We start from the raw sequence: 27,537 nt of genomic DNA on the forward strand, positions 1-27,537 counted from the left end.
AGTGTCAACAAGCATATAGATAGAGGTGATCCAGTGGACATAGTGTACTTAGACTTTCAAAAAGCGTTTGACAAGGTACCTCACCAAAGGCTTCTGAGGAAGCTTAGCAGTCATGGAATAAGAGGAGAGGTCCTCTTGTGGATAAGGAATTGGTTAAGAAGCAGAAAGCAGAGAGTAGGAATAAACGGACAGTTCTCCCAATGGAGGGCTGTAGAAAGTGGAGTCCCTCAAGGATCGGTATTGGGACCTGTACTTTTCAACTTGTTCATTAATGACCTAGAATTAGGAGTGAGCAGTGAAGTGGCCAAGTTTGCTGACGACACTAAATTGTTCAGGGTTGTTAAAACAAAAAGGGATTGCGAAGAGCTCCAAAAAGACCTCTCCAAACTGAGTGAATGGGCGGAAAAATGGCAAATGCAATTCAATATAAACAAGTGTAAAATTATGCATATTGGAGCAAAAAATCTTAATTTCACATATACGCTCATGGGGTCTGAACTGGCGGTGACCGACCAGGAGAGGGACCTCGGGGTTGTGGTGGACAGCACGATGAAAATGTCGACCCAGTGTGCGGCAGCTGTGAAAAAGGCAAATTCCATGCTAGCAATAATTAGGAAAAGTATTGAAAATAAAACAGCCGATATCATAATGCCGTTGTATAAATCTATGGTGCGACCGCATTTGGAATACTGTGTACAGTTTCTGGTCACCTCATCTCAGAAAGGATATTATAGAGTTGGAAAAGGTTCAGAAGAGGGCAACCAGAATGATCAAGGGGATGGAGCGACTCCCTTACGAGGAAAGGTTGCAGCATTTGGGGCTTTTTAGTTTAGAGAAAAGGCGGGTCAGAGGAGACATGATAGAAGTGTATAAAAGTATGCATGGCATTGAGAAAGTGGATAGAGAAAAGTTCTTCTCCTTCTCTCATAATACTAGAACTCGTGGACATTCAAAGAAGCTGAAAGTTGGAAGATTCAGGACAGACAAAAGGGAGTACTTCTTTACTCAGCGCATAGTTAAACTATGGAATTTGCTCCCACAAGATGCAGTAATGGCCACCAGCTTGGATGGCTTTAAAAGAAGATTAGACAAATTCATGGAGGACAGGGCTATCAATGGCTACTAGCCATGATGGCTGTGCTCTGCCACCCTAGTCAGAGGCAGCATGCTTCTGAAAACCAGTTGCCGGAAGCCTCAGGAGGGGAGAGTGTTCTTGCACTCGGGTCCTGCTTGCGGGCTTCCCCCAGGCACCTGGTAGGCCACTGTGAGAACAGGATGCTGGACTAGATGGGCCACTGGCCTGATCCAGCAGGCTCTTCTTATGTTCTTATGTTCTTATGTTCTTAATTTGTCCCATGGACCAGATAATCCCTACCTGTGGTTTAGGCTGTTACCTAAAGACTTGCAAACTTACTGTGAAATAACCTGTTATGCTTTGTAGGCTCCTAATTTTTGCTTGTAGTCTAAATATAGATTTGCCTTTAGCAGTAGGCATTCATATGTGAGCTGCATTCTTCTTTGAGGAATTGTATACATTGAGCAGGTTGTCCTGTACAATGCAAAGGTAGATTTTTTCAACGGGCAGTTGGGCAGTAGGCTGAATACGTGGAATCCAAGATAAACGAGTGGAAGGATTTCAGCTGCAGCTCTGATACTGTAATTAAATGCAATGCTTACTTTTTTGTTATGTTAAATTGGTCTCTTCATGGTGTCTCACACAGAACAATCCACTGTGACACAACACACACAGAGACACACTGACTTTATGGGTGTGCCAGAGTGAAGGAACTCAGGTCAGAGGGCAAACTGAGTCTGTTTTTCAGCCTTAGTATAGAAGCCAAGCCAGTGAGCAATCTGCTGGCAACACCTTCCAGAGGAAAAACGTGAGTGGCTTCTTTCCTGAAAGCCTCCATCCATCAAAAGCTTTTAGGGACACTGTGCAACTGGGAAAGCCTGGCATTTAATTATGATATTAATGTTTCAGTTGCAATCCTTCAAGCTGTCTGCCTTCTTGGATTTCACTCTTTCAGCCTGCAGCCAAAGCCCTGACTCAGTCAAATAAAGTTTTGCACCTCTGCATTGTACAGGACAACCTGCTCAGCATATAATTCAACAAAAAAAGAGTCTTCCCTCCTAGATATGTGAAAAAATTGGGGGGGGGTTTCCCATGCCCCCCTTTTTCAGTTTGTTTGTTTGTTTTTTGAAAACAGGGCTTTGGGGGGGAAAGAAAAAACGAGGCTTTTCCCATTTTTCCAGTTTTTTTCCTTGAGTCTTCACATCTCCATTCCCTCCCCATCCTTCCTTGTAGGAGGACAATAGAGCAACTACTTCATATGCAGAAGGTCCCCGTTTCAATCCCTGTGGGTTTGGGTTAAAAAGGTCTGTCAGACTATTTGTCCATTTCTAGCCCAATGCTATTTACTCTGATAGCCAGTTTTTTACCTCCTGCTATCTCATATTTTTAATTGGAGTTGGCAGGGATTGGAACTGGCACCTTCTGCATGGAAAGCTTGCACTCTATCATTGAGCTGTAATCTGTTACCAATGTAGCATATAGTGACTATATTGGTTTACACATGCACTAAGTAGGGATGGTTCACACATGGACTACGTTCATGGCTTGATTTTTCATTGCTTGGGTTGCTCATCACCTGATGCCTTACGACATGGGAACAGAATCTATTGAAAACCATTGTATTTGTGGCAATATGAAAGTTCTGTTACAGTATTTGATTTGTTGGTTCATTTACATATGCAAATTGTTGCTTTATTGTTGAAGTCTTTGAGTGATGATCTTCTCATGTGTGAATGAGCTCATAGCTCATCAATATCACTGTTATGCCTCACTACAGCTCATTTGAATCAGGGTTCTTCAAAACTTACCCCTGAAGCTTTGCCTCTGGCCTTCCTGGAAATCAGTCTTTAGTTCAGAAATTTTAGCTTTGTAATCTCAGGTGTTTGGTGGTCATTTGTGGTGGTTTCTCAGTACTAAGGCAGAGGTTCAGGGCCTGAGACTGATCCTGTATCTTTAGGAGAAGAGAAAGTCAGCCAAGTGCAGGTGTTCTTGCAACACTGTAATGGAAATACCACAAGGTGGAATTCTCTCTTTCCCCTGCACAACTTTTAAAGATATAGAAGACCTCTTGGAGGCCGGGCCAGTCTCAGGCCCTGAACCTGGCAACCCTATCTGCTGTATATGTGCTAGGCTAGGCACCTCTTACTATGTATCCTATACAACAGCTGAGCCCTCTTGCATGAAAAATAGATTCTTGAATGGGCCTGGAGAAGCGCAGCTCAAATTAAATCCTACATCCTGCTTAAGGGCAGATATGTTGGACTAGAAGACTCTGGATAACTTTCCAATGATTTTTTGGTGTCAGAAATGCTCTTTCTTCAGTGCCTTATTGATTTCATAGCAATGCAGAGCATACATAGAGGCAGCTAAGGAGACTTTTCGATGAAATTTGGCTTAGTTTGGGGCCAAGGGCTTAGACCCAGCAAACTGCCCTGAACCCATTAAGAAGGCTTTGCTAATGTGGTTAGCAGAGCAGCCTGAAATGAGAAGAGGAGTGGAGTTTCCAGTAAAGCAGAGAGAAAGCCAGACAGATGAGTCTCCTTGGGGGAATATCTAAGGTTCACTCTGCTAAACAGCTTTGCTGAGCCATTTGAGCTACTGGACAAGGGAGGGCCAAATGCTCACTAATCTTGTTCAGGGAGACAAGGAATTTGCTGGACGATGTTTTTTCTAACACGTTAGGGATTCTTAAACTTAAGCCAGGAACCTCATAGCCTAACCTTTGGACCTAACCTAGTGATCTCTTTAGGACTGTCTGCAACTTTGGATCCTGCTGCTGGCAGGCCATATGAAGCCTCTGGGTTTGCCAAGTTTTTCCATTATGTTTTACAGTCATGGAAAATTCAAATGTCTTTTCCCGAGTGCTTCTTGTGAAAATGACAAAGTGGAAAAAATAAAAGAGGGAGGAAGCACTGTGTCTAGAGGTCTGTGGGTGCTCAGACCTTGGACCCTCTTCAGGCAAAGAAAACAAATAGGGATGTGCGATATGTGTCCAGCAATTGGCAGCTGGCATGAATCCTCTGTATGGGCCAGGTCTGGTATAAATACTTAGGGCCTGATCTTGGTGAACAGAACAGTATGCATGCTATGCTTCTGGCTTGAAAAACTTACTTCAAGGATCCTAGAAGAGAGAATAGACAAACTTGAACAGCTGATTTCAAGGACCTAGAAGGGAGAATTCCAGAACTGAATTTTGGTCTGGCTGTTCAAGACCCCAACCCGGCCCTGAAAGTTTCTCACAACCAGACCCAGCATCAATAGATGGGATCTTTGGGAGCTGCTGAGAGCTCACCGTGCCCCCATTTTCCATCACTCCTCCAATAACCACTACTTCTGCCATTATAATTGCTTACATACTCATTATAATTGCCTGTATGCTGCATCACTCCAGGGCATTGTGGGCCATCACAGTGGCAACCATCCAGTGCTCATCAGAGAAGAGCCACTGCCATCCTCTTCCTCCAGCAAACATGTCCCCACACCTGGTAGAAACAGATAGGAAGGGGATGAACCAGGCCACCCACCAACAGGGGAGGGGGAAATGAGAGGGTTCCTCAAACCCTGCTCACAGTAAGTTTTAAGAGGCTACTACACCACTCCCAATCATTCAAATCCACCTAACATCTTATTTGCTCCATCCCCATTTTTGTTGTTGTTCACTTTGGGCTTTTTTCACAAAGGTCTGAATTTTTGTGATGTCTGTAGATAAAATAGAAAAGCCACATGGGTTGATACATGCATTCAGTTTTACATGGTGCTGGCTGGGGCTGATGGGAGTTGGATGTCCAAAACATCTGGAGGGCCCCAGGTTGAAGAAAGCTTTGTTAAAAAAATGGCTTCATGATGACTGATGAAGTTCTCTATATCTGGTCAGCTACCTAGGTGGGAGACCTCCAGGGAACCTTCATGTACTGCTCTGCACTCCTTGGAGGAACGACACTAGACACTTACGATCTTTCTCTAAGCATGCTTTTTGGCCTTAACCCCACTCAACTTAGAAATTGGGTATTCGATTACGATGCGAACCAAGACAGGGCAACAATTATTTCGGCCCCTTTTTCAACTTGGTTCCCCCACATTAAATTCAATCATGCCAAACCCCGCTACTTCGACATTTTGTCGTGTGCCTGTGATGCGTCCTTCCCTGGCTCTCCCTGTCAGGTTCCTACCTGCTCGTGGTTACTGCCTGTCACTAGGCACCACCAGGGACTCCACCAGTCCGGACCGCTCTCTCTTATGGTTTCTCTCCCCGCTCTAGCACAGATCTCAACAGATCCCCCTGCTAGGCAACCACCAGTAACGTCCCAATACTAGTATTCCCAGAGACTCTAAATACTGGTATTGTTATTCTCTTCACCGCTGCCACCATTTGTTACAGTTCCCCTTCAGCCTTGGTCATTACCTTACCCTCCCTTCTGGTCTGTGAAACCCCAGCCAAGGATCAGGCCTTTGGTAAACCAAATTAAGTATTTATTACAGATAACAAAGCTAACAAGATTAACAAGATTTCTTCTTAAGGCACATAAGCATATGGTTTTACTCAATACTAATCCGAACTCCACCTCCCTCCTGGCAAACAACTCTCTAAACCCCACCAACCAACCCACTCAGTTCTCTTCTCCCCCCCCCCGATTCCACTCTCACTCTTCCTTTTATACATTCAGCCATTTTAAACACTCAGCCAATCATCTCGCATTCTACTGCCCATTCACTCCCCCTCCTCTTTCACTCCACTTACCATGTATCTTCTAAAACAACAACACTTACCATATATACATTAATATAGGAACATCACAGTGCCCCCTTACGAAGAGCATTCACAGAGCTCAGATTTCAAGTAATGCCCACAGCTTACCTTAAAGGTAGGTACTTGGGAATCATACGCAGGAGCGACACTGTATCTTTGGTTGTAAGGTACCCGAAGATCTAGTTCATTATATGTTCCAGTGCCCGCTGTACAGGAACCCTAGACAAAAATTCTTAGCCCCTCTGATTAGTCCTATGGGGGTGACATCGTGCGGAGACTGGGTGATTGTGCTTCTGGCCGATAATTACATGCATGTCACAACTGCAGTAGCAAATTATGCTCTAGCTGCCAAAAAGCTCAGAGCAACTCATGTAAAAGTTTCATCAGCCTCAGCCGGATCTGTTTTAACGTTTTAGGTATTACGGTTTTAAATGTACATTTCGTATTGTGCAATGGCCTATGGCTAAATGCAAATAAAGGATTGACTGACTGACATGATTGATTGATTGATTGATTGATTGATTGATTAAAATATTGACATAGTGAAACTTCATTAAAAAAATCAAAGCAGTTTACAAAAATTATAATGTAATAAAAACCACACAAAAATTAAAACAGCTCACCAGCTGGCTATTATGGACAATTATGCAGACACAGCAAATAAATGAGCAACTCGGAGAAACTCAAGAGAAAAATCCAGTAGGAAGTTCTCTTGTGTAAGCTCTGTTGAAATGCATGTGAATTGTGCAGAATTTTCTGTTAGATTGCACCCCTTTCTGGCCTCCCAATTTGCCCCACATTAAAAGTATGTTTCTGGTACACAATCAATGTACACAATATATTAAACAATGTCTTCATTGTACCCTAACCCTCACCAGGCCCAGTTTATTGAAGTGGCAAGGAAGAAATGGCTGCAAGGTAGTGCTGTGCATGGTCATGGTACACAGTTCAGAGTTGGGGGAAGAGGAAATATTTACAGCAAAATGCAAAGGCTTGCTCTTGATTTATTTAAAAATTGCAAGAAAGCAGTTATATCTTCAGGGTGTTTGGTTTTTAAAACAAAGGAATTTCTGTATTTAACATACATACCTAGTTAATTGTTTATAATAATTACTCAGTGTGTTGAACCAATTGGCTGGTCATAGATATGGATGCTCCTGAAGGAAAATCAGGTGGGGTCTGAAACATGGTGGAAAGAATTGCCCCAACTCCACCTTCTCTAAATGGCACCCCCTGGCCCAGATCTCTTAGGAAACCTGAATGTAATGCATATGACCACTTCGGAGGTGCTTCCTATCTCTGCCACCAGTAGGAAAAAGCCAATCAGGTGCAAGGGAGGGGAAAGAGAGCCAGTATCAGCAGCTATCTTTTTGTCATGGTCAGCAGCACAAAGCCTAAGGCTGGCTGCAATCAGTAAATAAGACTGGAAGAGCTACCCTAACCTTTCTACAACTCAACAAAGGAGGAGCAACTCTGTATGTTCCATTTACTCTCTTCATCACATCATAGCATTGCCTGGAAGGATATTAATCGAGCTTTGATTGTTCCATTACTGCTAGGTTTTTTTCTCCACTTTTCTTGGTGTGCGTGTTTTTAAGTCATTGCAATAAGTTAACATTTAACATTTACGGTTTTTCACAGATTCACAGAGCAGGCAAGAGGGTGGGAAAGGCACTCTCAATTTATTTTAAAATCAATGCTAATGAGGTTGTGTCTCGTCATTGGCCTGAGTTTTACAATCAAGCTTGATTTATTTAGAAAAGATCTTTGGTGCCACTTTCCCATCTAACAGTGGGGGTGGAACAGGGCAGGGGGAGCTGTTTCTGTGACCCTCTAACTTCAGATCCAATTCTAAATTCACAAAGGGATGGACTGACCAGGTTTGCATTGATTTGAATGAAGAGTAAGAGACAGCTGTGCCCTAGACAAAGTGGTGGTGGGGAGAAGCTTTGGCTTCCAGAAAGTGCACCATGCGGGTTGTCCAGCACATTTTGCAGTAATTATGTGATATCAGCAAAAGACCTGTCTCCAAGTCTGACCAGCTTTGTATCTCACCTCCTCTCAGATATCTTATTTGTTTACTGCACTGGATTTCATTGTTAAAATTCAGCCTCCCGATTGTCTCAGTTTTCATTTTTAAAAGCAAGCTTCTAGACCTTAAGACTTCAAAGACAGGCTGACAATGTATGCTGGGTAAAATTTTGATGGGACACACACACACACACACAATCTGTTAAGGAGGAATTTTCTTTCTCTACCCACAGCAGGTTTAGGACTAGAGTTGAATGGTACACTGGAGCAGATCCACAGGATCCTGCAAGGTATAGATTGTCTTACCATTTCTTCCTTTTTAAAGAAGTGTGGTTTTGATGTGTACACTGACATTTCAAGCAGTTCAGCCTATTGCCACACCTATTCAATTTTTAATGTACAGTCTACTAGGTTTTTAACATTATTACACTGAAACAGTACAATCCCTTGTTCCCTTTCCCCACCCCTTCACATCTCCCTTTGCCCTCGTGCCCTTTTCTTTTTCTTTACATACATTTTCATTTCTGATGGTCAGTTGTTTAACATATTATGCAGTGTTCAGGTTCATATGCTCAGATAAGGGTTACGATAAATGAGTGTCAGTGTTCTGCTGAGGTCCCAAATTAACAACCATTGCGTTGGAAAAGTGTCTGCCCTTGCATTGCATTGTGCCTCCCGCTTCTTCTAGTTGTAGGTTTTACTCAGTGAAGAGTCCCAAAAGCACACTCCAAATCTCTTGGAAGTTTGACTTTTTGTGCTGTTTATAAAGCAGAATTTCTTCGTGGGCTGCTAGTTGCAGAACGTCTTGTATCCAGTTTTCTGTTCTTGGAGTGGACCAAGCTTTCCAACATTGAAGGACAATACGTTTTGCTGTTAGCATGGCTCAGTGAAACCATCCCTCTTGTCCTTTTGCTAGCCCCCACCTGGCAGGAATGCAACCAATTACTGTGTTGGTGTCTCCTATTAATAGGGATTTTTCCAGAACCAAGTTAATTCTAGCCTGTACTTCCTTCCAGAAGGGTTTGAGTACTAGGCACTTCCATAGTAAGTGAATTAGATCCGTTTGTGGTTGTTTGCATCTCCAGCAGTCATCCGTGGGTGTAAAGTCCTTAAGCTTAAGGCTTGCTGATGGGCCACACCTATACAGTTAGGCACCGTTCAGTATTACATTTCCAGTCATTGTCATTTTAGCCAGTATACGCTTTAAAAATCAATTTCTAAAAATATTAAAATATTCACACTAAAATGCTAAGTCCTCCAGGGTAGAAAGTCAAATGCAGTTTTGCATGTGGCTTACAGTGGAAGAGCCAATGACTGGACAGTGCTAAAAGCCACCGGTCTGGAAGTACATGTCATACTAAGTGGCTCATAAGTGCACAGATCAAGAGGCTCCTGTTTAAATCCTGAATGATAGTGCTACAGCTAGAGACTGGGACAATAGATGGCATGGAACCACACCCTAATTAAAGTTTCCAAGGAAGGGATTTTCTTCCTCATCTAACAGATCAGGAATTTTGGGACTGGTAAGAATTTTCCCTCATTCTCATTTGCCATCCTCCATCTTTGTGTAGTCAGTGATAGCTCAAGTTTTATTAATTTTTTTAATCATAAGAAGCAGGGCCAGGGCACAGTGAAAACATGCCTAAAGAATTCATTCCAGTGATGGACACTAGAATGAATGGCTTTGTACAAAGATTAGATGGAGAGGCCTATCAGCTGCTGGCTGTGACACACACAACTAAAATTCCAGCCTCTTTTTTCAGATGCAGGATAACTGATACCTCATGTTAGGGCCACACAAATCAAGTGTAATAATGTTGGTGCATCGTGACACACATACACACACATCATCCCACCCCCAGTTACTACGGGGGAAGAGCCATCTCTTCATCCAACACATCTTTTGTCTTGTGAATACAGCTGGCTGTTTGCTAAGTCATAAATTCTAGAGTGGCGTACCATGTGTTGGGGAGAATTTGACCACACATCTGCACTTGATCAGAAATCTGGGAAAGAGGAAGAATGACAAAATCTTCCTTACCATCCTTGGCAGGAAGATACAGATAACCAGTTTACCAAGTGCTTAGATGCACCCTACCTTGTGTTATCACAGCCTAACTGTCTGTGTTTGGCCTCTGTTTTCCTGTTAATCTCACTGCCTTTTGAGATCCTTTCTCCCCCTTCTTCTAAGTCTGTCCTTACAAACATAAACACACACAGACACACACTCCCTTTTCCTCTTCCCATGGCCTCCATCATCTCCTAACAGTTTGTTTCATTCATTGTCTTCTCTTTAGTGAGACCGGAGATACTTGTCAAACCTAAGGAAGCTTTCCCGCTTGTGTTATGCTTATAAAGTGCCATGTAAATTTACGATGCTATAACAAGTGATTGCTATTACTGCCTTAAATAACAATTGATAGTTTTATGGGGCATGTTTTGAAATATTACCTCCCTCTGCTAGTAGGTGATAACCCATTTTCCCTTTTCTGTATGTTAAGCTGTGGTATATAGGTGGTTGTTGCCAGACAGCATAGGAATGACTGCTGATTCTAACGTTGCTGTACTGAAATGTTGCCACTGACATTTATTCTGTATGGTCAGAGCTCCATGTGGCTGTGGTGATACCTGAAATCAGCTTCCATATGGATTGGCCAAACTATGTGATAAGCAGCCAGGGAGGTCGTGTGATCAGGAGGTGAGGCACTGAAGTGGGATCTTAACCACCTACAAGCCAAATGCAAATGCAGACACTGCCATAGTCGCATGGGTAACCTGAAAATGCAAAAGTAAGTTTTGGCAGTTGTCACACTTGAGTTGGACATTGGATCTCTTCATCTCTAACATTTGTATGTAGCAGTAGTGCTAATATAACCTTAATATATCTATATCAACATCTATATAAAGCCGCTGGGGGCAATCATCAGGAGATTTGGGCTGCAATGTCATCAGTATGCGGATGACACGCAGCTCTATCTCTCATTTAAATCTTCACCGAGGTTGGCTGTAGAAACCCTGTCCAAGTGCCTGGAGTCGGTGAGTGGCTGGATGGGAAGGAATAAGCTGAAGCTGAACCCTGACAAAACCGAGGTACTGTTTGTGGGAGACAAGGGAAGGCTGGGGGATGTGGACCTGGTGCTCAATGGGGTACGATTGCCCCTGAAAGACCAGGTCTGCAGCCTGGGGGTCATTCTTGACTCCCAGCTGTCCATGGAGGCTCAAGTTTCGGCTATGAGCCGGGCGGCGCTGTATCAACTCCATCTGATACGGAGGCTGCGCCCCTACCTTCCCAACCATCTGCTCCCACCGGTGGTACATGCCCTGGTCACCTCTCGTCTAGACTACTGTAATGCGCTCTACGTGGGGTTACCCTTGAAAACGGTCCGGAAGCTGCAACTGGTACAGAATGCGGCGGCTCGTCTGATTAAAGGCAGCCGCCGGCAAGATCACATCACTCCAGTGCTGAAGGAGTTGCACTGGCTACCGGTTGTTTACCGGGCCCAATTCAAGGTGTTGTTTTTGACCTTTAAAACCCTACATGGTTTTAGCCCAGTCTATCTGAAGGAGCGCCTCCAGCATCGTCAGGGATGCCGCTCAACAAGATCAGCCTCAGAAGACCTTCTCTCGATCCCACCGGTTAAAACAGCTAGACTGGTGAGGACTAGAGAGAGGGCTTTTTCAATAGTGGCCCCCACCCTGTGGAACTCTCTCCCAAATGATCTCCGCCATGCCGCTTCTATGATGAGCTTCCGCCGGGCCTTGAAGACCTGGCTCTTCAGGCAGGCTTTTGGGGTGGGTTAGGTTTTTACTGTTATGGTTTTAAATTTTAACGTTTTAATGTATTGTTTTTTATCTTGTACGTTGCCCAGAGTGGCTGGACAACCAGCCAGATGGGCAACTAATAAATTTAATAAATAAATAATATCTAGCTATGGCAGGGGATAAAGAGGAGAATAGGGCCCGTTTCATCAGCTTGGCTGAGACACCAGCTGCCCTTTGGTTTTTTCTCTTTCCCTGAACTTTCATCTGTTAGCATCCATTCCCCCTGGCTGTAGCTGAGGAAGGACAGTGAGGCCCACTCCATTGGCATCCCTGGGAGAGATCAGCTGCTATTTGGCTCATTCTGTCCCTGAACGGTCTGTTCTAGCTGGTTGTCTTAAGAATAATTATATAACTTTAATCATTGGTGTCTGAGAACACTTGTTTTCCTTTTTCCTACCCATCACTTTTTTTCCTTTTGTGTTATTTCTGTTATAGACTATAAGCCTGTGGACAGGAATTGTCTCTTACAAAAAAAAACCTCTGTACAGAGCTTAGCAAATTTTACATGTTTTATAAATGATAAATAATAATATAATGTAATAATAACAAATATCATTTATATAGTACTTTACAGAGCAATCGTAATCCCTGGACAGGAGTAGCATGAAGTGGAGTGGCAGATCCATCTGAAGTCCTGTCACTTGTATCAGTCAGGGTCGAAGATGGTGGATGAGATTTTGCTCTTTTTTCTTTTCTTTTCTTTTGCTGTGCCAGCTCGAGTTTACTAAGGTTAGAGACAGTTTTGTCTTTTTTAACAGAGAGTTAAAAACAGATTGAATGAGGCTTTTCGGGATTAATATTATTTCAGAACCCAGCACAACCTGTTTGACCAGGCGTAACTGTGGGAACAAGAAATATGTTCATACACTATGAGAAGTAAAATCTCTGCCTAACTACTTTCAACTTCCTAGAAACTATTGCCTGTCTCTGGCCCTAATGGGTTCATAGCAGAAGAAAGATTTTAACCAGGGACTTGTCTTGTTTACAGCTCGGTCTATTGACCACTGCACTATTTTAGCTCTATGAAATCATCACAGAGGGCTTGGGAGCTTAACCTAGTCTCACAAATAAGCAGTCAATGGATTGTACTCTTTGAAGGTGTTTGTGGTGGTGAACAGGAAGGATGCATCTCCCATGCCAACTTTAGGGCTGCTTCAAATGTTGCAAAATTCCTAGAAACAGGGAAACACTAGTGAGCCTGCAACCAGTGCAAATATTGTCTATTTGTGATGATTTCACACGTGGGCATTTTGCTGCTTGTATATAATGAACAAACATGGGGTGTGCTTTCTGATCACAGGTACCAGTGTATCTTCAGCTGGCAAAATGCATACACATGCACTTGCTAGATGTTGCCATCTACACAGGCTGCATGTTAATGCTTCCCATGTAAGAATTTTGGACTATAAAACATCTATCAGAAGAGGAGGAACACAGTCAGAATCATCCTACCATCTGTGTGAGATCATACTGAGAAGAATAAACTCATCAAAGGCTAAACTAGACATGATGCAGGATATCTGTGGTAGATTTTGAGACTGGGGTACTAATTAGCAGCCCCACACAGTTGTTTGAAGTTGAGGGCAGTAGCACTGGGGGAAGAGTGGTTTAACCATTCCCTTGCATGTCATTTCCCTGATTTAAATAAATCCCTTTACCCTGAAACTGCTGTTAGCTCTGTGAATGACATGGAAGGGCATCAGGTACCAAGTTAAATATTTTAAAACTGTTTCTAAAAAGAGCAGCAAATAAATTTAATGACGGGGGAGGGAAGGGGAGAGGAGGGGAGGGGATAGCATGTCTGAAACTGAGGTTAACCTGTTTAGTCTAGAGTTTGTACATGTCTTGCTTGAGTGACCAGACATGTCATTCATGGGGGGGGCTGGGCTGACCCCACAGCAGAAAACCTTACCTGCTGTATCCAGGCCATCTGTGTGTACTTCATATACTTACTAGTACTGTATCAACAGGATTCACTATGATCTGATTCTAGCAGAATCCTTTTAGTCTTTTCAGGTTCCAGATCTGAATTTAAGTGCCTCATCACATAACAGGATGTGGCTTTAAAATCATAACCAGGTGGTGTCTTGCTCCCTAATGCTGCCCTCTTAAAACATCCTCTGTAGGCCATCCCAAGACATTTTGCTGCCGAAATCAAGGACAGAGTAGTATTCCCTCCCATTCTATGTACAGAAGCCTACGGACTGGTGCAGCTGAAACTTACTTCAACATTGGCAATGGGATTATACCCTCTCTGCTGCACATGAGGGCAGCAGGCTTGCTTAAAAGGTGCAGGGCAGGTCACATGACACACACAGCTCTGTCTTTCAACACCTTGCTGCTGCCCACCTCCCAGCATCTGTCACCTGACTCTTAATGATAGAGCCAGCCCTGTGCTGCTGCATCCTACCATCATTGCTATGCCTGCAGGTTTTGTTTTTAAATTTGCAGATCCATGTTTATGCATGTTTATGTTAGTTAAAATGAAAAGTGCCTCCCTTTGCGCAAGATGGCAACATACTTAAGAATTTCATGAACATAAATGCAGCAGTGATGTGAATTCTGACAGCAATGCAGAAGGAAAAGATGACGTGCTCTGTGGCATTTTGCTATCCTCATGCTTACCTTGTTTTATAGAGCTTTATTCAAAGGCAGAGTCCTGGCACAAATTATGCCCTCGTGGTCTGGAGCAGATGAGTTTGAAGAGAACTTGTGCGTGCTACTAACGTTCCATTGATTCTTAAAGCGGTTCCCCCTCCATCACTGCTAATAATGATTGGCAGCCACAGACATTTGTATTTTTGTTTGTGATTATTTTTAGAGCTTTCTTGGCTATAAAATCCAGATAATAATTTGGCAGAATTAGCTTGCTAGCAGACATTGCTAAATTTATTTTACTTCTTAGATGAGGAACTTGGCTTGCCTGCTACGGACAACAGAGAAGGTTCTGGAAATAAGGAGAAAACAGGTAAAAGACTGCCATACTGACATTGAAAAAGTGCCAGTTTGGAACTGAGTTCAGATCCTGATTCAGGATGTATATATAAGGTATAAACGTAGAATTTCTAAATTGTACACATAAAAATATAATATGTGCATGAAATGAACTCATGTTTGGATACACATGTATCATGCAGGTCCATGCACTAGAAAGCAAAGTTTGGCTGCAGCTCAGTGTCAAGTTTATACTTGATGGCAAACCTGGGTCTGCTACCACATGGAGTATAGCTTTTTAAACTTCCTAATGGTAAGAACTACAGGCAACTGAAGCTGATAACGCTTAGTTGAAATTGATTCTGATACATCTTTCAAACCTGGATCATATTCTGTACCAATGTCCTTTGATCTTGTTTATTTTTTAATGGTTTTTGTTACTAGGCACAATTTCTTTCTCTCAAATGTTATGAAAAATGAAACATTGAGGGTGCCATTTTTTTCTAACAATCACTAGCTTTTGTTAGTTAAAGTGTGAGTTCTCTTAGAGCAACTCTGTCCTTCTCTCAGCATCTTCAAAAGAGCACCTATGTTACTGGACAAAAAGACATTAACTGTGCTGCTAAGAAAAAAATCTATGCCAGTGCAAAGGCTGAGGTCCAAAGAAGAACTAGAGAACTTAAGAACGCCTGGTGGATAAAGAAAGCTCAAGAAATCCAGCATTTTGCAGATGCTCATGATGCATGGGGCTTTTTTAATGCCACAAAGGCCATCTACGGACCAACAAATTACGGTACAAATCCTTTACGTTCAATAGATGGTACCAAACTTCTAAAGGACAAAGAGTCTATTGCACTGCGTTGGGAAGAGCATTACCACGACCTCCTTAATTGTAACTCTATTGCGGCTGATGAGGTCTTCTCACAAATCCCACAACAACAAATTAGAGATGAGCTTGCAGTATCCCCTAATTTGGATGAAGTCAGTAAAGCCATTAATCAAATGAAGAATAACAGCCAGTGGACCTGATGGGATTCCTGCTGAAGGTGGGCCTGAACTTACACAACAACTTCATAAGCTCATCGAAAAAATCTGGATGAGGGAGGAGATCCCGGAAGACTTTAGGGATGCCATAATTATCACGCTTTTCAAGAAGGGTGATAGAGCAGATTGTAGGAACTACTGAGGCATCTCTCTTCTTGCTACCGCAGGTAAAATCCTTGCAAGGATCCTCGCAAATCGCCTCCTACCTATCTCAGAAGACATCCTCCCTGAATCCCAAAATGGTTTCCGCCCTTCCAGGGGGACAGTGGACATGATCTTCACTGCACGACAGCTTCAAGAAAAATGCAGGGAGCAAAACCAACCTCTGTATATGGTGTTTATTGATCAGACTAAGGCCTTTGATACTGTAAATCGAACTGCTCTCTGGACCATCCTTCTGAAAATTGGATGCCCTGATAAATTTGTGAATGTTTTGCAACTCCTTCATGACAACATGACATGGCTCTCAAAGTGATCCATTCAAAGTGGGATCAGGTGTCAAACAGGGATGTGTCATTGCTCCGACCTTATTTGCTATTTTTATTGCCATGATTCTACACCTTGTTGAGGGGAAACTTCCCACTGGTGTGGAAATCACATATCGAACAGATGGAAAGCTTTTTAATCTCAGTAGGCTGAAAGCAAAAAGTAAAGTAATTACAATCTCTGTCACAGAACTTCAATATGCCGATGATAATGTAGCCTCCGCACATTCAGAGGAAGATCTTCAAACTATCCTAAATGTCTTTGCAGAAGCATATGAAAAGCTTGGCCTCTCGCTTAACATCAAAAAAACCAAAGTGCTTCATCAGCAAGTGCGAACCAATCCCTCTGTAGCACCATCAATCCAGCTTAATGGTGCAACGCTGGAGAATGTCGATCACTTTTCTTATCTTGGCAGCCATCTCTCTGTAAAAGCTGACATTGACGCTGAAATTCAGCATCGTCTGAGCTCTGCGAGTGCCGCATTCTCCCAAATGAAGCATAAAGTGTTCGAGGATTGGGATATTCGCAGGGAGACCAAAATGCTTATTTACAAAGCCATTGTACTACCGACCTTACTGTACGTCTGTGAAACATGGACCATCTGTAAACGCCACTCCCAACTTCTTGAAAGATTCCACTAACACTGCCTCCGGAAAATTCTGCAAATTACTTGGGAAGATAGGCAGACTAATGTTAGCGTATTAGAAGAAGCAAAGACCACTAGTGTTGAAACAATGATCCTCCAACATCAACTTTGCTGGAACGGCCATGTTGTTCGAATGCCTGATCACCGTCTTCCAAAGCAGCTACTTTACTCCCAACTTAAGGATGGAAAACAGAATATCGGTGGACAGCAAAAGAGGTTTATAGATGTTCTCAAAGCTAATCTAAAAAAATGTAACATACGCATCAAGAACTGGGAAGCCTTGGCCCAGGAGCGTCCCAATTGGAGGTCGGCCATTATCAAAGGTGCTATGGACTTTGAAGAAGCACGAGTACAGGGCGAAAGGGACAAATGAGCTAAGCAGAAGGCACGTCAAGCAAATCCTCATCGTGACCATCTTCCATCTGGAAACCTATGTCCTCACTGTGGGAGGCTGTGTGGAGGCCAATTCTTGGAAGACAATTTTACTCGGCCACGAGTGATCGTCAGTGACATGCAGATATGCTTATGTTGACACCCTGTCTTGTAATCCTTCTGGGTTTCTTGGGATGAAGCAGAAAAATAATCTAAAGTCACAGCAACTCAGGAAACATACCCATAGCTCCAGGTGAGCAGTTCAGTGCATGATCAAAACAGTAGCAAAGGGAAGGCAAGTCCTTCAGTGGGATACCTTCACACCTGTCAAGGGATGGCAGTTGTGGGAACTGTATGCTTTGTGCTGATTCTCAACAAGCAGTTGAAAATCTATTCTTAAATGGAGTCACATGTCCCTACAAAGCACATGATATGGGGCAGGGGAACATTTTCCTGGCCATCAGACCAAATTAAGCAAATTGAACAGATGTAGAATCTCCTGATTTCAAGAGAGGAAATTGGCTTGTCATAGTACAAAATTTAAACACAGAAGAGGAAAGATGCATAGTGCACACCACTGCTTCATTCTTAAATCTATAGTTGGCTAAAACTGACATATCAAGGATGTTTACTTCCATCAAGCTGCCCAATTTAGCATCCAGTTCTTGGTGCTTTGTTTCCCACAAGTGCAAATGCTTTGAATATTCCTACTCCCTCACCCCTCCTTGCTCAGGAAACAGATACCAAAAAACCTTTGAGAAGGAGCCAGGCCCATAAAACTCAGGCAACAGAAGGGCGGAGGGGAAACAGAGCAGCCAGGAATGAGGAAAGCAAAAGAGGAAAAGCTCATGAAAAAAAAAAGTGGGTGGATACAGACCCACTGAAAAACCAAAGACGAGCGGAAGGAGAGTCACAGCTGCCAGCACAAAGAGGAAAGGAGAGCAGGGAAGGTCTGTGGACTGGAAAGTTGGCCTTCTCAATCATAGCCACTCACTCACAGGCAGCCTGCCCTTCCAGAGTACACAAGAGTCTTCATTCACCCCTTTGCTTTTCCCTTGAGAATTCAGCCCATGCAGAAGCTGGGCGGAAAGCCTGTTTCCTGGATCAGTCCTCTTCCACCTACCCACCAGCCCACCTGCTTCTTTCCATGTTGGATCGTACTATGGACCCCTTTCAGGAAAGAAGCACTTAGGTGGAACTGCTTTGAGCTTCCTGCAGTTCTGGGTTTTGTCTTTCTGCATGCAGCACAGGAAACAGCAGTGGTCAAGTAAACTGGTTAATCGAGGCCACTGAGATGGTATTCCCATCTCCAACCTCTGGGTGGGGGCTGGAGACAAGAGGCTTTTTTTTAGCTCCTACATCTAGGGAATGGATGGATCTCCCAGATTCAGTTTTCTCAGTTTCTCACTTTTCCAATCTTAAATTCAGTTCTCCACATTTCTGCAACAATTTGCATTTTAAAAAAATCCCCATGAAAATTCAGCATTTAAGTGCAAATTTCTCCTCACAAACACATTCTTGTATGCAATTTGCCTAATACACACATTTTTGGAAAGCATTTCCCCTAACACAATGCATTTTTGTATGTTATTTTCACTAATATATGCATTCATATGCATACTTTACCCTAGTATATGCATTTATGTACAGTACTTTGCTGGAGAACTGCAGTGCAACATTCAGAAACATGAATTTTGTTGGATGGCTGTGGTTTGGTTCACACACTGTTTTGGAAAGTGCAGATTTGGTAGGTTTGCCTTTAAATGCAAACTGAATCATATTTCTTCACCATTCCTGCCTACACCAAGGATTTTAGAAGTACCACTATTCCAGCGCTTAATGTATACTAAAGACAATATTAGGGCTCAAGGCTGCCAGAAGCTATTAGAAGCTATATTCTGTGAGCAAGAAGTTCTAACCCTGAAGCTGCAATGTGTGAGGACCGGCTGTGGCTTCCTCTGTGAAAACAAAATCCACTCTTCATATGCTCAGAGGTGGATTTCTCTATATTATTGCTTCATATGTTCTAAGGCGGAATGCTGGCACTGAAAATAGTTCTTGGAGCTCAGCTCTTTCTTAAAATAAATCCTGTACTATTGGATTCATGTAAACCTACTTGGTTCCTCCCCCTCCGCTGCCTGTTTCCCCTACCACCATCACCATCACTTTAAAAAAATGATTTTAATGGTTTCTAATATGCTTTTATTGTTGTTTTACTACATTCATGTAAATCACAATAAGTGAAGGGAGGGGCACTATTTAAGTAAATTATTATAATCATTTTCTTTATTTTTGTCCCAAACGGTTCCTTAACCATGGTTTTCCTAAGATATCGATCTTAGCTATTTAGCAGCTCTTTTTTTAACTTACAAGGGCCTGAGGTATTTTAGGGACATCTGTTTTGATCTAGAAAGTTTTCATTAAATTTTCTTGCGGGGAGGTGCATTTTTAACTAGGATAGGGATGAGTTTTACTTAAAGCAAGAGTGTCTAGCCCATGGCCCTCCATATGTTTCTGGACTTCAGGTGCCATCAGCCCCAACTAATATGGAAAATGGTCAGGGATGATGGGAGTTTGCTCTTATGTTGCTTATGTTAGCTACTGAGTGGGCAAATGCCATCTGTCATTCCAGTTTTTCAAAATGAACAATCCAGGTGAAATCATTGCCAGCCTGTTGCTTTGCAGCTTTTCTAGATTATATTCCCAACTTTTACCAGACCTGATTTGTGACCATTGTTTCTATTGACATGCAATTGCAACACCATGCTTGTCTAATGTGGACTGGCATGGTGCTATTGCGGCTTTCAAAGCTACTTTGCTTTATAGAATCATAGAATAGTAGAGTTGGAAGGGGCCTGTAATGCCAACAAGTCAATGCAGGAATCCAATTTAAAGCATACCCAACAGTTGGCTTCCTCCTCAAAGCTTCTATGTTTAAATTCTTCCTTTTAATACAGGCAGCAGGATTACTGCTCCTTAATTGGCCCTTATGTATTGATTACATTTATATCCTACCTTTCCTCCAAGGAGCTCAAGATTGCATACATGATTGTCCTCCACATTTTATCACCACAGCAACCCTGTGAGGTAGATTGAGCTGACATAGTGACTGGCCCAAGTTTATCCAGCGAACTTCATGGCTGAGTGGGAATTTGAACCTTGGTCTGTCAGATTCTAGTCTGACACTCTATCCACTGCACTACACTGTTACCCACAATGTGAGGTTTTGAATACTGACTTCTTTTTCTTTATATTTTATATTGCAAAGTAGAGCTATATTGTAATAACAGAGACTAATTAAGGCAATTCATTGTTAATGAACAATGTTAATGATTATATTAAACAGAAAACAATTAGAAAAGGAAGCTGCAAGGAGGAAGCTGCTAATTAAAGTTGTAAGGGACCTTTGCTGAATGGAGTTAAGCAATGGAACATATTCATAGATGTATTGGCAATCATTGGCATGGAAGTATCACACTTGGAAATTATTTGTACAACAATGAAGCTTTAGACCGGATATAATGCTAGGGCATCTTGTAGAGAACCTGAGGGCTTATGATTTGGAGGAGTGCAAAACTCATTTTGGAGTGCAGAGATGTGCAGACTTCTTATTCAGGCTGCTCATATAGCTCATAAGGAACTAGAAACCAGGAATCAACTTCAGCCTCCTGGAGAAAGCCTGAAATAATATGAAGCTGACTAAGACAGACGCTAATTTGTTGAGGATAGTGAAAAGATTAAAATTCAAAACATGAGGGATAAAAACTAGTTTGACTCTTGAATCTACCCACTTATGGTTGCCTAGTGATAAGCTCCATGCTTGCTTCTCTCTTTAGATCAGGAGTTCTGAGCCCTGAGCAGTTTTTTAATTTTCTACATTATCTGCAGTACTCTCTTCCCTGTTTTGTGTTTTACCCCTTGTTCCCTTCTCAATATCTCACATGAAAAAAGCAGACCTACTTTCTGTTATGTACTGTTGCTGAGATTTGCGTTTTCCCTGCTCTGCCATTACCCATTTCAACAAATGCCCCTTGCACATGTAGGTAATCTAAAATTGGCCACATTAATTCAGAGAGTTTCTTATTGTGAAATCCCTTACATCCAAATAATAATGATTTTCCACCTGCTTCATCATTTGTACCTTCTGTGATATAGCTCCATTCATGGGGTTTTGTTCACCCTAATTTTTGAGCACAAGAAAGCAATTGGGGAAGGGGCCTGGTTTAAATTCCTGAGATGTAAACGCACCAGTATTTAGCTATGGAAATCCTGTCACTGAAATGGAGGTGTAATCTCCTTGAAAAACCATCAAACCATGTATTTGGACAAGGATGGAGACTTTTTTGGAAGCCAGTGCCCCCATTACTCTGGTGAAAAGCTGTCAAGGGCCACATTCTAATAGTGGTCACACATAATCACACACTTTTAACACAGACACACACCCCCTAAAAAGTATTACCTATTGAAATAGAGACATACGTAATTATAATACAGACTTTTAGACTGCATTTAGGCAACTGTTTACAATACAAATCCATAAAATCCAACAACAAAATCGTTAAACATTTAAAATATCCATTTCCATCCAAAGTGCACAGACCAGCATGCCATACAATAAAAAATAACCCTACTAGCTCTAAAAGACGACTTCCCATTCATATATCTTAATTACTTCCCAAAGGCCATGATTTTAAAAAAGCAAGTTTTTAAAATTCTGTTTAAAATTAACAGGGTTCCCTAAAACCACCTTGAATCGAATCAAGTGGGGAGGGCACTGCTGAAAAGGCCTTGTATAATGCCACATGGAAGTTTTATCTTCCATTTTCCCCATAGACATTTTTTTTAAGTTTGTAATAAAAAAAATCTCCCTTTATCTATCCTGACTGCACAAAAAACAGAAGGGTCCTTATTACTAGAAAGCACCTCCATGCCACAGGTATACACACAACACTCCCAAGCACCCTCCACCCACTGCCACTAGAGGGGAACATCAGTGAGATTCAGAACCCAGAATTTGACATTCCCTTAAATTGCTGCCTAAGGAGAAATCAAGTGTGCCTTGCAGCTATTGGTGTGAAGACTAAGATTATAATCTTTTCCTCTTTTCTCTCTCTTTCTCTTTCTAGAAGAGCTCATAAGAAATTATGCAAATTACTATCAAGGTCTGTGGGACTGCACTGGTGGCCATCCAGATGAACTATCATTCCAACGGGGAGATTTGATACACATCATCAGCAAGGTATATGTAGAGGCAGTTTTACTATCACAGCCTGCAGCCAAATAATTGTGTTCCTCCAAGGAAAAGAAATAAACTTCTTTAACATTAAGGGTACCTCTCAAAGGTGTGGGGGGAGGTTCAGACTTTGACTTTTCCACATGATCAATCGAACTTTGATATAACCATTGCAATATCTTTGTGATACTTCTTCAGTATTTTCTTGATGCCAGTAGTGTGCACGTAATACCCCTCATGTATTAGATTTTTTCTGGGGGTAGTTAACTTGCAGCATAAGAGATGCTGTGCTGCTATTAGGTTTAAACTCTGAATAAATCTGCAAATATAGGGGAGGGAAAGTGCATAGCCTCCAAAGGCTACAAAATCGCACATCTTTGACAGGAAGGGTTAGCCTTTCTGGTGTTACCAGGTGTGGTCAAGTAGGACAAAACAATTTGTGAACTGCAGAAGCACAAATAGCTCTGAGGCTGTGAACACACTAGTTGCCTACAACAATGTATTTCTATTAGTCACAACTGGAGGCAGAATGGGTGGATCTACTGATCAGTAGCAAAATCTCTTTGAAGCTGAATTTTAAAAAAAAATCGCACTCAAGCTGCTCCCACCAGGTTTTGCAGTAAAAAGGGACAGGGTTTGACTAGTGTTGTGTGCCCCCATTTTCAGAAGAGAGAGGTGGAGATACACTGGAATGGGCAAAACAGTGAGTATATTTCTACCCGTGTGAGCAGCTTACTTCAACAGAGGTTGAAAGCTAACTGGACCTTTTTAAGCCTCCCCCCCCTCCTGCCTGTATCACCCAGACTCCACCCCCTTGTGGAGAACTTAGATCTTTAAAGAGCCAGCCCTCTGGCCTGAAGACAGGTATTCCTCTTACACTCCATGTCCTCCTCAGGTCCCTGCACTGCTGGATTGGTGAGGTACTGTGGGAGGTATTGGGTTCTTCTGGCTCTGGCTCTGGCTCTACCGGCCTGATTCTATGGGAGGTTGTTCTATGAGCTCCTGTCAGTTACAGGCCCAGTGGTCTCCTGATCTCCAGCAGCAGGCTCAGAGCTCTAAACCAGGTCAGACTCCTTAGCTGGTGCATCTGTATCCTCCAACTGTGTGTCTAGAGAGCTGCTGGACAACTTTCTTATTTAAAAAACCCAATGGGTTGTATCCAACATAAGCTAATCATGTCTATAAATTCCAAGGGGTCTACTCTGAGTAGGTCTACAATCCTAAATAAGCATTACTGCATTGAAGTAATATGGTGTGGGGTGGGTGAGTGTATAGTGAGATTCTTTATTTGCCATGAGGATTACAGATGAACAAATGCATTAATGGTGTGATTGGTAGGTATAGCAAGGATGCCAATGAAGAAGACAGTCTTCTAGCGTGCACTCTCAGTTCATGTAGACCAATTGGCCTACCAGCCTGGCCATCCTCCTCCATGAGCTCAATGTCTGTGCTAAATTTCCTTACCCAAAACATACAGCTGGAAAGTTTTGAAAACCATGGATCTAAATAATCATAATTCCACCTTCTCTCTCTTTGCACCAACCTTCCACCACCACCCATCTCCCTCCCCAACTCAAACCCTTCATGTGTACTTGCCTCACAGCAACGTTTGTCTCAAAAATAGCTGGAGCATGTGTGTAATCACTCAAGAATTGCAAGGGTAATTGAGTTGCTTGGTCAGGTGTGATGTCGGGGTGAGGGGAGCACAGACGTGAGGGGTGAAGGAATGTGGCAATGTGAAGTACTTTCTTTGCCACAGATGTGCAGATGAATAAATTGGTGTAAGCAGTGGTCCAGATCCAGACAATTGAGTGACTGAGAAACTAACCATTAGGCCAAGTGGGCCAGAGAGACTGGTATAATAAAAACTAGGCAAGAATCAGGCTTCAAGGGAGCAATCGAGGAAAAGGAGCAGGAGCTTAAACAGTCTCTTCATATTATATATAAATTGTTTGGACTAAGGACTGTGGCTAGGGCTTTAAAGGTTATGGTGGGCTCAGATTGGCCAACAGGAGTCATCACCCAAGGCCACCTGAACCTCAAAAGACAATTTTAGAGCCAGGAATACCACAAGCTACAAACCTGTTCCTTCTAAGGGAGTGCAATCCCTTCCAGAACAGGCCATCTTCTCACCTCCTGCACTCGAGAACCTGGAACACATAACACCTCTGTCTTTTCAGGATTCAGTTTCAATTTGTTGGCCTACATCCAGGCCATCAGTTTTTCCAAACACCTAACACCTCCACTGCCTTTTCTGATTCAAATGGAACAGAGAGATAGAGCTGGGTCTCACCCACATTTGTTTGTTTGTTTGTTTATATCTCACCCTTCCTCTCAGAAGGAGCCATGGGCAGCAAACAAAAACACTAAAAACTACTCTAAAACATCTTGAAAACAAAAGACTTTAAAACATATTAAAACAAAGTATCTTTAAAAAGATCTTTTTTTAAAAAAGCTTTAAAAACATCTTAAAAATTAATTCCAACACAGATGCAGACAAGGATAAGGTCTCTAATTAAAAGACTTGTTGAAAGAGGAAGGTTTTTAGTAGGTGCTGAAAAGATCACAGAGATGGTGCCCGTCTAATATTTAAGGGCAGGAAATTCGAAAGGGCAAGTGTCACAACATTAAAGGTCTGCTTCCTATGTTGTGCGGAACGGACCTCCTGATAAGATCGTATCTGCAGGAGGCCCTCACCTGCAGAGCACAATGATCTACTGGGTGTATAAGGGGTAAGTCGATCTTTCAGGTATCCTGTCCCGAGCTGCATAAGGCTTTGTACACCAAAACCAGATCCTTGAACCTGGCCCTCTAGGTAATGGGCATGACAGTTCACTCCAAAACTCCTAATGACAGCTCCAAGCAGCTTCATATACATGTTAAATAGCATGGGGAACAAGACAGAACCTTCTGGAACACCACAGGAATGCTAACATGACATCATGCCACCCTGGGCTCCTGCTGGGAGGAAGGGCAGGATATAAATCAAATAATAAATAAAAATAAATCATACAGTAGCCTCCCATAATTATTTTCTGGAACTGGTCCTGGAGGTAGCAGCAGAACCACATTGAAATGCAATGCCCCACATCTCTGAGCTATTCCAGAAGGATACCATGGTCAGTAGTATCAAAAGATGTCAAGAGGTCAAGAAGAACAAACAGAGTCTCACTCTCATCTCTCTCTTGACAAATATAATCAACCAGGACAACCAAGGCAGTTCCAGTGCAGTGAGAGGGCTTGAAGCCAGACTGAAATGGATCCAGATATTCAGTCTCCTCCAAGAACACCTGAAGCTGGACCGCCACCACCTTCTTGAGAATCTTGCTCAAAAATGCCACTGGATGATAGTAGTTTAACACTCTGGGTCCAGGGAGGCCTTCTTAGGGAGAGGACACATCACCCACCTCCTTCAAGGCAGATGGTATCTCACCCTCCTCCAGTGAAGCATTAATCACTCCCTGAACCCACCCAGTCAACCCCTTAAGCTAGCTCTAAGAAGCTAAGATGGGGAAGGGACAGGGGGCAGGTGGTCAGCTGCACTTCTAGAAGCAGCTTGTCCACATCCTCAGGCTGCAAAAATAAAAACTGATCCAGTACAGTCTGAACACACAATTCGCTGGATACCTCCATTGGACTTACTCTAACTGTGGCATCCACTTCTGTCTGAATCTGAGCAATTTTGTCCCTAAAGTGCTTCATCAAGTTGTTACAGTAGGCTGCTGAGAGTGTCAAATCAGTGGTCTCTTAGCCAGATAACAAAAGCCCATTCACCACGCAGAAAAACTCTGCCAGATGGTCACTTGAGGATAAAATGGTAGTGAAGAAGAAAGCTTTCTTCACCACCAGCACCACCATGTGGTAGGTGCAGTAATGCGATCTCACACATGTTCAGTCAGGTTCAGACTGAGATTTACACTACCTATGCTCTTGCTGTCAACCCTCCTATTTTCATTGCACACAGGTCACTAGAGTAGGAAGGCGACCTACATGCTCCACAGTGAGGGCACTCAGGAGCAATCAGGAGTGCGAAATTGACACAGACAGGAAATAGGCTCATTTGTCCATCCCTATTTGTGCAGTAATTAAGATTTCTAATAAATTCTTCCAGTCTTCCTGGGACTACCCCATCCAAATAATTCAGTAATGTCACCAAGGCAGTTCCTGGCTATGCTATACTCATTCATTTATTAACTATTTGTTTTCCCGAATGTTATTCTTTCTAGAATATGCCATTCCAGAATTCTGAAGTATTTGTTTGTTAAAGGTCTTCCCCTTAGGCTTAAAACCAACAATTTGTCTACAGGGTTTAATCCACCAACAAAAATTAAGCTACATAGATATGGCAGATTTATATGTGAAGCAGCATGTACACAGTTCAGTCATTTATGCATGCATGCATGCATGCCCCAGCCACGTGAGAATATGACCTGGTTTTAACTCCCTTCGGTGGCTCCAGATTGGAGCTCCAGCACAACTTCCTCACGTGTAACCAATTGGTCCCTGAGTGTCTTCCTTTCATAAATTACTTTGCATGACAACAGAACTCACCTATGACCACCCAAGAAACAGAGGCTGAATAAAGCTTGGTGGAGTGGGGGTGGGGATAGTTACAAAGCAAGGGAGGGGGAGTGAGAGAGAAAAAAAGGTGTTTGAAAAGCCTGTTCACTCAGCTGCATTTTAATTTCCTTTTCAATCTTGTCCCAATTAATTTTGCAGAATTAATCTCGCCGAAGCAAGCGTGGCAGCAGTATAGAGGCTGGCTGGCTGGCTTTTTTCTTTTTTTCTTTTTTAAGCAGTGCAGTTGCTGTGCCTTGAACATGAAATAGTAGCTAATATAAAAATCCATCTGGTGTTGTTAGGAATGCATGCTGTCTGCTGCTAAGGTCCTGTCTGACATTTCGTGCGTCAGCCATGGGGAGATGTGATTTTGGGGCTGAATGGGGGTTAGTTGGCTGAGTTTCAATATCAAGTAGGCAAAATCTATCTGATCTTGCAAGTGGGACAAGAACTGCCTGCATGAACCCCATATATTTACTCTAAAATGATTTTTAATGGAAAGTGGATTTGTCCTCAGCATCATAGATAATCCCACTCAGGAATGTAACAGAAGTCCCAGGTAGCACTGAAATGCAATATTGCACTCT

At 42.6% G+C, this 27,537-nt stretch overlaps 1 protein-coding gene across 7 annotated transcripts in view; it reads left to right on the top strand.

The window, feature by feature from the left end:
* The window catches only part of SKAP1 (src kinase associated phosphoprotein 1), a 523,306-nt gene that overhangs the window by 444,838 nt on the left and 50,931 nt on the right, over window positions 1-27,537 (top strand). For 6 of the 7 annotated variants that reach the window (XM_061589928.1, XM_061589927.1, XM_061589930.1 and 3 more), the window contains 2 exons: window positions 14,581-14,643; window positions 22,284-22,396. In XM_061589928.1, the coding sequence (XP_061445912.1) occupies window positions 14,581-14,643; window positions 22,284-22,396 (176 nt within the window). The remainder of the gene's footprint in view (window positions 1-14,580; window positions 14,644-22,283; window positions 22,397-27,537) is intronic. The other variant, XM_061589929.1, reaches the window with a different exon arrangement.

Source organism: Rhineura floridana, chromosome 11 (assembly GCF_030035675.1).
Source record: "Rhineura floridana isolate rRhiFlo1 chromosome 11, rRhiFlo1.hap2, whole genome shotgun sequence".
NCBI classification, from domain to species: Eukaryota; Metazoa; Chordata; class Lepidosauria; order Squamata; family Rhineuridae; genus Rhineura; species Rhineura floridana.